This window comes from Argopecten irradians, chromosome 12, assembly GCF_041381155.1.
Source record: "Argopecten irradians isolate NY chromosome 12, Ai_NY, whole genome shotgun sequence".
Classification (NCBI taxonomy): Eukaryota; Metazoa; Mollusca; class Bivalvia; order Pectinida; family Pectinidae; genus Argopecten; species Argopecten irradians.
In genome coordinates, this window is record NC_091145.1 from 16,990,113 (window position 1) to 17,003,116 (window position 13,004).

Below are 13,004 nucleotides of genomic sequence, written 5' to 3' on the forward strand. Positions count from 1 at the left end.
CTCGGACTATTTTCTTTTTAACCAAAATAAAACCTCATATCAAATCAAATGCTGAGAGTTTATTTTTCTATCAATATCACTAGGGCTTATATCAATCTTTAGCAACAAAATCAATGCAGAACCCTTGAGATAAGAAAGCAGTTGCTGTTTGCCTATGCTATAATCCAACAGAGCTGACGGGGCATGATTTGTAGCTATGAATTATATGGTATCTGGGTTATAATTCTGCATCCTATTTCTGTTATAGGATTACGAAAGTGATCCAGATGAAGCGATGAAAAACTACAGGAAACATGGCTTAGCTGACGATGTAACACTTGCATAGGGTATTATATGTGTTTTTGTTCCAATTGGAGACCCACCCGCGCCCAGCGTGAGCCAGCCTTGGAGATTACAATCATAGACACGCCAACCTTTGTGGATTAGTCTCAGTCGAGGAAAGGATTTAATATAAAACACCATCATATACTCTCTCTGATAGAAAAAATAAATCAATATCTATAAATAACAAAAGATCCTTACTGACATTAATGCTGATCTCAAATTTACAAGCATGTTAACGATTCAGATGCTGAACTCTCACATTTGTTACAAGCATGTCAATGCCAGCGATTCCAAATCAGAACAAGCAAGGGAATAATAATTATCATGATATTCATTTTTTTAAGGACAAACATTATAAAGAAAATTATGTATTTTGTTTATGACAAGCAGGGAAACTTAAGAATTAATATAACACTATTTATTTTGTTAAAATATAACGCTGCTAATGTCAACATTTTTATTTTTGTACGGTAGCAGTTATTTGGTAGAACAATTATGAAATAAATTACTAGTCTTTTAAGAAAAGATATGAAATAATAATGAATGAAAAAGCCAATTAAATATGGCCGTTTAATATTTACGACTAATTTGCTGGCGAGATGATGATAGAGGTGTTTTATGACTTGTTGTAAACAACAGTATCTCGCTACAACTTGATATCTTTGTATTAAATATTCCTTTCTGTAACACATTAAAATCATTTAATATCCTCCATCATAATGCAATCAAATAAATCAATGCAGCATTGGCAAGTCTCTAGTTCTCCGTATCACAAAAATTACACGGCTCTCTAGCTGTGTTAGAATCATCACAGGCTTTAATTTACTTCCACAGATACCATGCATATGATCTCTATGATAAAGCTGTTCAAACGCGTAGAGGACAAAGCTAAAACCGTGCACTAAATGAGATAAAGTGAGAACCTAGACTTTAGTAGTGAAGGCAGATTCATCAAATTCTTTGATGTTTTAACCAGGATTTTTTCATATAAAATACATAAAGTTTTATGAATCTTTCATAAAACGAAATTGGCCAATTTCAATTTGAATGGAGAATGTTTTGGCTGCAGTACGAGCTACCTCCCTACATCCCACTATAGTATGTATGGAAGTTGAATTTCAATTGACTCCGTATAAAACACATCACCGATTCTATAAGGAGTAAATCCACTAGACAATAATGCAGTCAAGCATTGCTCATAGACAAACTGCTTGTATCGATTGTATTACCATTTCAGCTTTAGTGATGTGATGTGATGTATGTTTAGAAAATTACTTTTAGATATGTATTGGTTTTGATAGGTGTTTTTCAATGCTCACCTGTAAAATTTGGTCTCCTTCACGAATCTGACCATTTTTAAAGGCTACACTTTCTGTTTCCACCTGCAAAAACAAAAAAATATTTATTAAAACATAGACAAGACAACCATTAATGACCTACTATTAAAATATATGTTAGTTTATACAAAAAAAAGCAGTTTGCATTTGTACAAATGGCAAACAATGAAATTCTTCTTACTAGCGGGGAAAATACCATTTAAGAATCACTTCTACAATATTAGGTAAAATGGTAAAATTTCTCTTTAAGATTTTTGTGATGGGATTTTAAGTATTCAAATGAAATATGTCTTCTGAAGACCTTAACTGAAGATCAAGAAAAGTTAAGTTTCCTAAAGTATAAGGAGAATTCCTTGACATGTAATGTTTTGAACTCTGACTAGAACTTAGGACAAGATACAGATGTGTATGTGATTTCATGGTCGATGGACCTGGCAGGTTCTCCCCCTCCACTGATCCTCTCCCCCATCCCCCCTATATATCTCACACTACCTATATAACCAGTATACATCTGTAACTAAACCATGTAAAATTCTGCCTGAAAAATTCTCCACAATTCCATCTAATACTTGGCCCCAATGCTGGGCCATTTCTACTCTTTACGACGAAGGTACACAAGTGCATATTACTTTTCTCGACAAGCAATTTATTCAAGGAACACGAAAACTTGATTAACCTCCCCAGCATACAATCTTTCATTGATTAACCTACCAAACACATGATCTTTTCATTGATTTATGCTTGGTACACTCCATATTCCATCAAGATTGCATATGTACATTTCCCAGCCAATGTGACTTTCATTATTTCCATTTAATTTGATTCCTGAAGTTTGGAAAGCCTCATCAGTATAAAGCAAAGCATATTTCTACCTGAAACCATTTAAATTTAATCTATTACTAAAAGTATACTTTGGTGTCTATCTAAACTTCAAATTTGAAAATCCTTGTTTTATCAAACAAACCAACTCCTGATCTCTCTAAAGGATGAAGCTATCAGCGTCCCTTGTGGAGAAAAACAAAGGCCACTTATGGCTGCGATAAAAAGCCACTTATAACCCTGATAAATAGGCGGCAAAATTACAAATGAACAAGTAGAAAAAGCGGATTGCTTAATACATCAAAGAGAAGGAGAAAAAGCGCTGAGATACTCTAATTATCACCGAGTCCTATCAAGGTGTTACTATTTTTAATTTTGTCTGGTGCCGTTGGTTCTGTCTCTGTCTGTGATGTTGGGTGGAATATTTTGCCATATCAGGACCACTCGATAACTTCCACGGTAGTTTATCTGTATTGTTGTTAGACAATGACTCTGGTAATGTACCCACACCCTTCTCATCATCTGGTGTTTTAGGCGTGTGGTCAGAATTACAGGTAGGAGGGATTGATATTAGTACACCGTCGGTGTAATATCAGCGTAGCATCAGCACATATTCAGTACAGGATCAGTAGGCTATCAGCGCCAGGTTCCAAACCAAAGACTTTAAAGTCTCAATTCACACCAGCAGGCCATCACATTCAGTACTGATAACATGAACATCAGGATTACAAAAAAAATATAAAGAAAATGTCAATATAAAGCCACAAGTACAACCTCATCTATCAAAGTTCAAGCACAATACTCAACCCAGCATCAATCAGGGGACACAACTCTTTGCCAATGTATCCCTGAGGATTCCTCCTTAGCACATGACAGAGTAATCTCCCTTGCAGGAAGGTGTTCATTATGACACTATTATTTTGTGAGTGAAATTCATTTTTCCTCTGAAAAATATTTTTGTTTTTCTAGCAAATGAATGTTTGTTACACTGGCAAATGAATGATGTCACAATCAATGGCGACCAGCAAGGGCAAATACTCTGTAAAGATGAAATATTTTTTTGTCCCAGACTTTGCTAAAAAGGAGCTTCTCTCCTAACTACCTCAACTCATACAGGCACTTCTAAACTTCAATTGACAAAATAATAACACTCTTAATTAAAAACTTAAAGGTTTTTTTCATGCTCAATCAAATCCCACTATATGTACTTTAGTTAGTATTTTGTCCTTCAGTCTGAGTCTGTTGTTTGATTGTAGTGTAGGCATTCTCTGTTGTTTTTATTAGCGGTATTTGATTAAGGTCAAATAATTCACAATTACAAGCGCTGTCCTAACACTTTCTATTTACAGGGCTTGATCTGTAAACATTACATGTCTATATTGATATTTGTACAGACCCAGGCACCTGAATCTCATTGTTCACATTCCTGTAGTCCTGGTGAGACTATCCAGACCAGGCTAGCATCCATAGAGCTGGTCACACTTATCAGACTTACTACATAGATCTACCAGTATCACAGATACACAACTATTCCATTCACCAGACTGTGATAGTTGGTCTACTAACCCTGACCTGGGACAGGATATACATACTGTAACAGGTAGACAACAGACTGACACGATGACCTTTAGTGGTCATCAGAGAAAGTCATCAGAGTTTGTTCTCTGACACGATGATCTTTAGTGGTCATCAGAGAAAGTCATCAGAGTTTGTTCTGAATACAGACTCAATCAACTTAAAATATTTGTAAAGAAATTTTTCAACACTCATCAGATGTAACAGATCCAATCTGACTAAACAAGGGGAGATTACTCAATATATAAAGTTCCAACTCGGCAATCCCTCGGCAAAGTGGAGATAATCCATTGTGTGGATATTTATCCCTACAATCCTCCCAAACAAAGAGGAGCTTATCAACTTATTCTATAGATGAATCAAGCCATCCCTGAATACAAGGCGAGTTAGCCCATTCTAAAGATCCAACTCAGCAATGTTGCCAAAGAGGAGATAACTCTGTGCATTAAGGCATTCCTCCAAACAAGGGAAGATAACTTATTGTACAAAAATCCGACCCAGACATCGTAAGGGGAGCTAACTCTTTACTGAAGATCCAACCCAATCTTATTTTACAGATAAGAAACTAATTCATTTATGGAAATAATTTTTGTTTTAAATGGAAAGTTTGAAGAATTTCAGAACAGTTCCTGATTTATCTAACAAACAAATAAAAAGATTTCAAAATGTTCTTATGGACCAGAGAAATCTCAGCATCTGTTTTTTTCATACTTAAAATGTGTAGACCATCTTTGCTCTGGTGAGAATAATCACACATTTTTGTGTCCATTAGTGTGAGAGATAACTCTTGTAGAAGTTGACACATTAGTAATTACCTGGCAGTGAAATATACCATACCAGTTAACAGCGCCATCAAATCGGCCTGGTATGTGACCTTAAAATTGTTCCCTAGCAGATTAATATAGACAAACAATCACATCGTATATATCGTAACAATAAGCTTAATAGTCTATAAAACATTGATAACATGTGACAAAAATGCATTTTGCTTGACTTTTTTGTGAGCTGGAACAGGAGAGAACCATTTGTGATTTCCTGTTTCCCAGTTTATAGATCCCCATAGTCCAACATAAGTCCTGCCATTTTATAGCGCCATAAACATGGGAGGAGATTATTTTTATGCAATCTTTCCACACAGTGAGGCCATGTTGGTGTCTAGGCCTCCATAGCACTTATCTGTTGGGCCTACAATCATCTAATACATAGCTATACCAAGTCTGTCCCGACAGTTAATGGTACTTCATCTCCTGTCAATCACCAGACTTCAAAAAACTCCCCTAAGTACACCATACAACCAGCCTCATTAATCCGTAATACACGAAAAGTACATAGTGTTATGTGTATGTACATAACATTTACACATCGTGCACATGTACTCTCCCACTCATAAAAACCTATCTTATCCTGAAAGATTGAGTACTAAATTACGGAAAAATTGCGTCACTACATTCCGACTGATATTGCAGAATCCTCTCCTTTTTCTGATCAATCAAGCCCAATTTGTATAGAAAATACCATGGAATTTGACATAACAACTTTATGAATATGAAATTTTTTGGAAATGATAAATTGAAACTGTTTCCCTTTTTTAAAAATGAACACTCACGATTTTCCTTGATGTGTTGAATCTCAGCATTATCGATGGTATGTGTGGAAGGAGAGTGCTGCTCGCTCTAACAACACCATTACCATGACAATGGTGATATCACACCAATCTAAAGCCGAGCCTGTCCACCCTAACTTTGATCATGTCCTTATCCTCATACGGCCATTAATTAACACCTTACGACCAGAGAAATCAAAATTGTCTGATGGGCACAAACTGATACACATACATGTAACACAATTACTTGAGCCTTTGACAACACATAGAACAGAATCACTTTGTTGTGTAAAATATTTACGCAATTATTCCGAGAAAAATTGATGAGAAAATTGAATTAGTTATGACTGATATCACTAATTGGCAGGATAGGTTACTGTAACTTCTGCTGGACATTTTTATATGGTCAAAGTTCGTCAAGAAACAAGTCATGCTTGTCCAACATCAAAAAGATGTCTACTATGATAGCAGTAATTAAGATAACAATATGAAATTAATTTGTCCTGATCAGGTCAGTAAATCTGTCATAGAGGAAGAGGTCCCATGGGCCCGAGGATAATCCTTCAATCCCTGTACTATATGTTAGATAACACACTGACAGATGATAGCATATTGTACAGTGTGAAAGCCATCTGGATGGTGACAGAGTATCCAAAGTTGAATAGGTCCCTGCATCTTAGATATGTTGTTTTTTTGTATTATTTTGTGTTGTCAAGCAAAATTTTGCATCAATACTCAAAATTTTCTTGGTACTCATGAAAAGAAAGCACATTGATACTAAAATCTTTGACCTGAATTTCATGACATTATTTTTAGCCATAGTCCCTAGACAATATCCTCAGCATGATTTATGGTACATGAGAGACCGAATGATTGTATTCCTGTGTTCTCAGATATATAGCTATTATCAATTTCGAGGTTTTTGTTTTGAATTTGACATTTATTCTCCAATGAAAGTTTGTCTTCAAAACATTCGTGTTGTAAAAGTACATATTTTATCACCTTACTATACAAGTTTGTCCTCACACAAAGCACCTAGACAGAATTGGACCATACATTACCATCAAGCAGTATCGCGTTCAAGCTAAAATAAAGTGTTTCAGCAATCACATGCATTTTTTTGTATGAGAACCACATTTGAAATACATTTCCTGCACTTGCATCATCTGAATGTTACGAGGACTGTTGCAAGAGACATATATACTTATTGAAAGGCAATCCACTCGACGTAAGTGTCACATTCCGTTAAGTTCCTCTCCTTATTGCAAATGAGGAGAAATCATTATAAAATCTCTCCATTCCTTATACAAGATATAGTTTCTTATACTACCAAGTGATTCAAAACATATTTTCATAATTTCATATTCGTAAAAATGTCACACGTCTGAAGCAGGTTTGAAGTGGCCCAGGTACTGCATATCATGTGTCGAAGTCTTGACAAATAATCATGGATACTTGAAACGTAAAAAAGTACAGGCATAAGCAAATATTGGCATTTCAGTTTAAACTGTTTAGTAGTGCTGTTCGTAAATTAGTTCCGAAAATGTCACCAACCTGAAAATTGCCCACAGCTCTATGAGTGGTTAGAACAGTGGTAAATATGTACTTTAATTTTTTTTAACAGACAGCTTGTCTCAAGAGAAATAATCAGAGAAATGTTTACAGGGTAGTTTTAAATTGTGTCCATACCTTCTAAATCACTCTACTCTGATTCCTAAACTTACAAGCATAGGAAGAGAGCATGGGCTCATATCTTTAAGACTACAAAATTAAAATGAAAAAAATATATGAGTCAACAAGGTCTTTCTGTGAAATTGTAAACAATTTCCAAAACAAACATAAGAGTTCAGAATTTAAAGCAGAAGGGTTTTGAGACCCTAAATTAATTTTTGATTTTATGCCCACATCAAAGATCTATAAAAGACAGGATCACAGATGGGGCAAAGAGAGCGGGTCAGATTTGGGCAAACAACATCAAAGTTATCGTGAGGATAGGACATTGTTTTTGAGCTCTAGTTACAATGGCTATAGGACAGAGCAGTAAAGTGCATTGCCTTCATCAGAAATGATGTACGAGGCCACTGGAAACCTAATACACCCAGCGACTTTATAGCAAAATGATATTATGCAAAAAAGTGTATAATCGTGTCCCCTACTAATTAATTCACAAAACCGAGGCTGTGTTTTATGGTTGTTTATTGTCTAAACGGGTGTGTGATGTTGGTTTTAATGGCAAAATAACACTAGACTTGTTACTACTCGATCCTTCTACAGCTTTCACTAGCGGAATACATTATCTTCCGTGAATCTTGGTCGTGAATCTTGGTCGGAAGGTGGCTTACAGAAAAATCTTTGAACTTGCTGTGTTAGTGCATTCTTACATGAATGTAAACTCCGAAAGATAAACAAAATCCCAAGCTTGTTAATGTTACAGTTTCTATTTATAGATTCTAAAAAAATGCAAGGAAGATGTTCAGGATAAACACGACTTTATAAAAGTCTTTACTTACACAGTCCCAGTAGGAAAAATTGTAATAAACTACGAGTCAATTTCAAGTATAAACTGAAGAGTTAAATTTAGGTGTAAACCAATTTCTGTCGAGATAAATCTATTTCCATCAGCTCATTTCCTGTTGGAACCAAGGATCAACTATAACATTTATAGACTACGTGGTCCGTTCCATGTGGCGAGGAATTTTACCTATGTACACCTATCAGTAACAGGCTGGGTGGTCACTTTCCTACCTGACCCCATAGTCCAACTCTAAGGATCTTCACCTATCAAAACAGATCGCTCCTTTTAATCAAAATTCATGGATTCAAATATCAAACGGTAAGCTCAGCCTCAATTTACATCATAAATGGAACACTGGGTGAAGGTTGACTCCTTGGACAATAGAATATGTATGTATTACGAACACCTGGCCTGCTTCCTGTCAATTAACCTGGTAACAGCGCCATCTATATTTATTATGTCAATTAGTTGGTAACAGTGCCCTCTGTATTCATTAACAGTGTAGTTATCAGATACGACTTGTACCTAGCTACATCACTTTATCCACTATGGGGCACTATAGTCATTACATACGAGGATTATAGAATCGATAGACTGATGACAAAGTCCCCCCCCCTCCCACCATCACTGGAGGCCATTAGTGTAGAGTATCCAACACCAATTCCGCATTACCCAACATCGTCAAGAAAGGATTCCGATCATGTACAACAAGCTTTACATGACTCAGTAATCTAAAATCAATACCGTTAATTTCAATACAATTCATTAATCAATAATCATCATTTATCAAAATTCATTAACATGTACAACACAAGTAGTGAAAATTTCTATCAATTTTTAGAAAGATTAAATGGTGTATGAATTGTCTTTCCAGAGGGCCGTGGTCGTGGTGGCCTAGTGGTTAAGATGTCCTGACATTATTACCACAATCCCTCTTGATCGCAAGTTCGAATCCCGTGTGAGACGGGCATCAGGTACTGACCACTAGTCAGTTATTTTTTTCTAGGTACTCTGGCTTTCCTCCACCATCACCATCTAAACCTAGCATGACATTAAATGATCCTGGTAACATTATTAGGATGTTAAATAATAACCAAATCAAACAGAAGAGTTCCATTTATTTTCTCAAAAATGTAATTTAATCCTTTGATCGATAGGTCAACAGCACCATTGTTTCTCATTAGAGTTACCTGTGGCCTGCTCACACCTGAGAACGATTAGGTACCTTTGTAAGGTGTTAATTAATCACCGTTATCTCTGCACTACTGGCCTCAAGTTTTCTACTCATTAGAGGCCGGAGATTCTTGTTATCAACACCTCCGCTGGCCTTATCTGATAGAGGGGGCAGCAACTAGATTTTCCCCAGGCCGATAACACCATAGGTGACAGTTACACAAAATATATTCTCCTTCTACGTCTTTTTCTACTCTTATCTCCGTATCATATGGGAATAATTATTAATGGAAAATAGCAGGATCTACGATGGAATGAGAAAACGAAGCCCCATGCACTTTTCTTATCTTCTTGTTATACCCTTAATCTCAGCATGACAGACTTAATTTTTCACCAAGTTTTAATTTCATATCATGTTTGATTATCTTAAAACAATATTTCTCTTTTAACCTTTCTTTACAAAACACATAGTATGCTTTCGTCAATGGATTCAGCGCTTGTCTAGACAGGGGGATATTTTTTGTAGTTCAAGTTGATCAACAGATCTACCTGTAGAAGCGTTTCTTGTGAAATAAGGAAATCTTTGAGTTGATGGAGTTAGAGGTCACATGACAGGACTTAATTGAGTCCCATCTTGGATTTTAACGAGAACAGACTTCCAAGCAGATGTTTTTACAGAAGTCTGTCAAACTTCAAAACCAGCAAGAAAATGAACTGAATGTGTCTTTGGAAGTGGAATTCCATAGCAAAGTCTTACATATTCAAACAAACAAATTTGCTAAAAATAATATACAACTTTACTATGAGTAACCAATGGCGGATGCCAACATTTCTATTCTCAAGTGTCAAACAAGCTTGCCACAGTTTCCATGGTGATACAAATAAACTCCCATGCTGCTAAAAAAAACATCTTTCAGTTCCATGTGGTTCAGTCAATCAGCTATTCAGTCTCTCCTTATCTGAAGAAACCCATTATTTCTCATTTCTTAAAATACATTCTTTATTCCACTTTTAAATTTAGATTTAATGTTCGTGATATGAATTCTGGTTATAATGTTGCGGAAAAAAAATCATTTTCCAAATTTATATCTAAAGATACTAAGTAAATCTATTAAGAATCCAAAGTGTATAATAAAGATGATGTTTATTTGTAATCTCAAGTAGTTTTCAGGTTGATTTTTCCTTAAAGAGTATAATGTAAGTGTTTGACAGTAACTTAGTGCATGATTCAAATAAACACAATGAGTTATTAGATAAACAAATTCAAGGTTGACAACAAGCTAATAAATAAACAATTTCAAGGTTGACAACAAGCTATTAAACAATCTTCAAAAATTATCCACAAAACTATCTTATCCAAAATTAATTGATGAATTCATGTTACATCATTTTTCCTTTTTACACATATTTTAAAGGGACAATTCAGTCTAAGAGAACATTAAAATTTGTACATATATCGGAAAAAAACCAGTCCTAATGGAAATTAGATCAGTTGGTTTTACTGTAATATGCCTGAAAAGCCCATGGTTGTGACATGTGTGTAGATGTTCAAACTCGCTCGCTGTCCGCCATTACACATTGTGGTCGAACTTCTTGTATGCCGAACCCTGTCCCTTGCTCGTAGAGTAATGCAACTTTTGTCAAAACTGCTTAAATTGCTCTGACAGTAGTGTGTTAACCTTATTAGGTGAATTGTCTTGCCTAAAAATCATTTTATGACCTTCTCAGTGGTTATGTAGTTTATTTGTTTAACGTGCCTGACTTTGGCTCGGGTATGGGTAAAGCGTCCATAGTGTACCTGCTTAATCGTATTGATCAACGATTTGATATTTCAACGATATTAATTACAAGAGATCCCAGAGGGATCTTGGCGCCCACCAAAGAATGATCTATGTCTGACAATAGAAAGAGGGATCTTTTCCCTGCTTTTCAAACTTTTACTACATACTATATATGAACCTTGAGAAAGATCTTTTCAGTACTTTCTGAGATATGTAGCAGTAACAAACTTCAATTATCAAAATTCAAGATGGCTACCTGTCGATCATCTTGCTGACCGATCTGTCCCAAAATGCAATATGCACAACTAGGGTCGTAGGGGAACCTACATATGAAATTTGAGAAAGATTCCTTCAGTACTTTCTGGGAAATAGTGTTAACAAACTTTAACTATCAAAATCCAAGATGGCCGCCAGTCGGCTATCTTGTTGACCGATCACTCCCAAAATGCAATATGCACAACTAGGGTTCAAGGGGAACATGCATATGAAATTTGAGAGAGATCCCTTCAGTACTTTCTGAGAAATAGCGGTAACAAACTTTAACTATCAAAATCCAAGATGGCCGTCAGTCGGTCGGCCATCTTGTTGACTGATTGGTCCCAAAATGCAATATGCACAACTAGGGCCCTAGGGGAACCTATATATGAAATTTGAGAAAGATCCCTTCAGTACTTTCTGGGAAATAGCGGTAACAAACTTTAACTATCAAAATCCAAGATGGCCGCCGGTCGGCCATCATTGTTGACCGATTGGTCCCAAAATGCAATATGCACAACTAGGGCCCTAGGAGAACCAACATATGATATTTGAGAAAGATCCCTTAAGTACTTTCTGAGAAATAGCGGTAACAAACTTTAACTATCAAAATCCAAGATGGCCGCCAGTCGGCCATCTTGTTGACCGATCTGTCCCAAAATGCAATATGCACAACTAGGGCCCTAGGAGAACCAACATATGAAATTTGAGAAAGATCCCTTCAAAACTTTCTGAGAAATAGCGGTAACAAACTTTAACTATCAAAATCCAAGATGGCCGCCAGTCGACCATTTTGTTGACCGATTGGTCCCAAAATGCAATATGCACAACTAGGGCCCTAGGAGAACCAACATATGAAATTTGAGAAAGATCCCTTCAAAACTTTCTGAGAAATAGCGGTAACAAACTTTAACTATCAAAATCCAAGATGGCCGCCAGTCGGCCATCTTGTTGACCGATTGGTCCCAAAATGCAATATGCACAACTAGGGCCCTAGGAGAACCAACATATGAAATTTGAGAAAGATCCCTTCAAAACTTTCTGAGAAATAGCGGTAACAAACTTTAACTATCAAAATCCAAGATGGCCGCCAGTCGGCCATCTTGTTGACCGATTGGTCCCAAAATGCAATATGCACAACTAGGGCCCTAGGGGAACCTACATGTGAAATTTGAGACAGATCCCTTAAGTACTTTCTGAGAAATAGCGGTAACAAACTTTAACTATCAAAATCCAAGATGGCCGCCAGTCGGCCATCTTGTTGACCGATTGGTCCCAAAATGCAATATGCACAACTAGGGCCCTAGGGGAACCTACATGTGAAATTTGAGAAAGATCCCTTCAAAACTTTCTGAGAAATAGCGGTAACAAACTTTAACTATCAAAATCCAAGATGGCCGCCAGTCGGCCATCTTGTTGACCGATTGGTCCCAAAATGCAATATGCACAACTAGGGCCCTAGGGGAACCTACATGTGAAATTTGAGAAAGCTCCCTTCTGTACTTTCTGAGAAATAGCGGTAACAAGAATTGTTAACGGACGGACGGACGGACGGACGGACGGACGGACGGACGGACGGACGGACGCGGACCACGGACGAAAGGCGATTTGAATAGCCCACC

The 13,004-nt window shown here is 36.5% G+C and overlaps 1 protein-coding gene across 6 annotated transcripts in view; it reads right to left on the reverse strand.

Moving 5' to 3' along the window:
* The window catches only part of LOC138304642 (E3 ubiquitin-protein ligase PDZRN3-B-like), a 170,700-nt gene that overhangs the window by 21,652 nt on the left and 136,044 nt on the right, over positions 1-13,004 (reverse strand). For all 6 annotated transcript variants that reach the window (XM_069244818.1, XM_069244817.1, XM_069244821.1 and 3 more), the window contains one exon: positions 1,644-1,706. In XM_069244818.1, the coding sequence (XP_069100919.1) occupies positions 1,644-1,706 (63 nt within the window). The remainder of the gene's footprint in view (positions 1-1,643; positions 1,707-13,004) is intronic.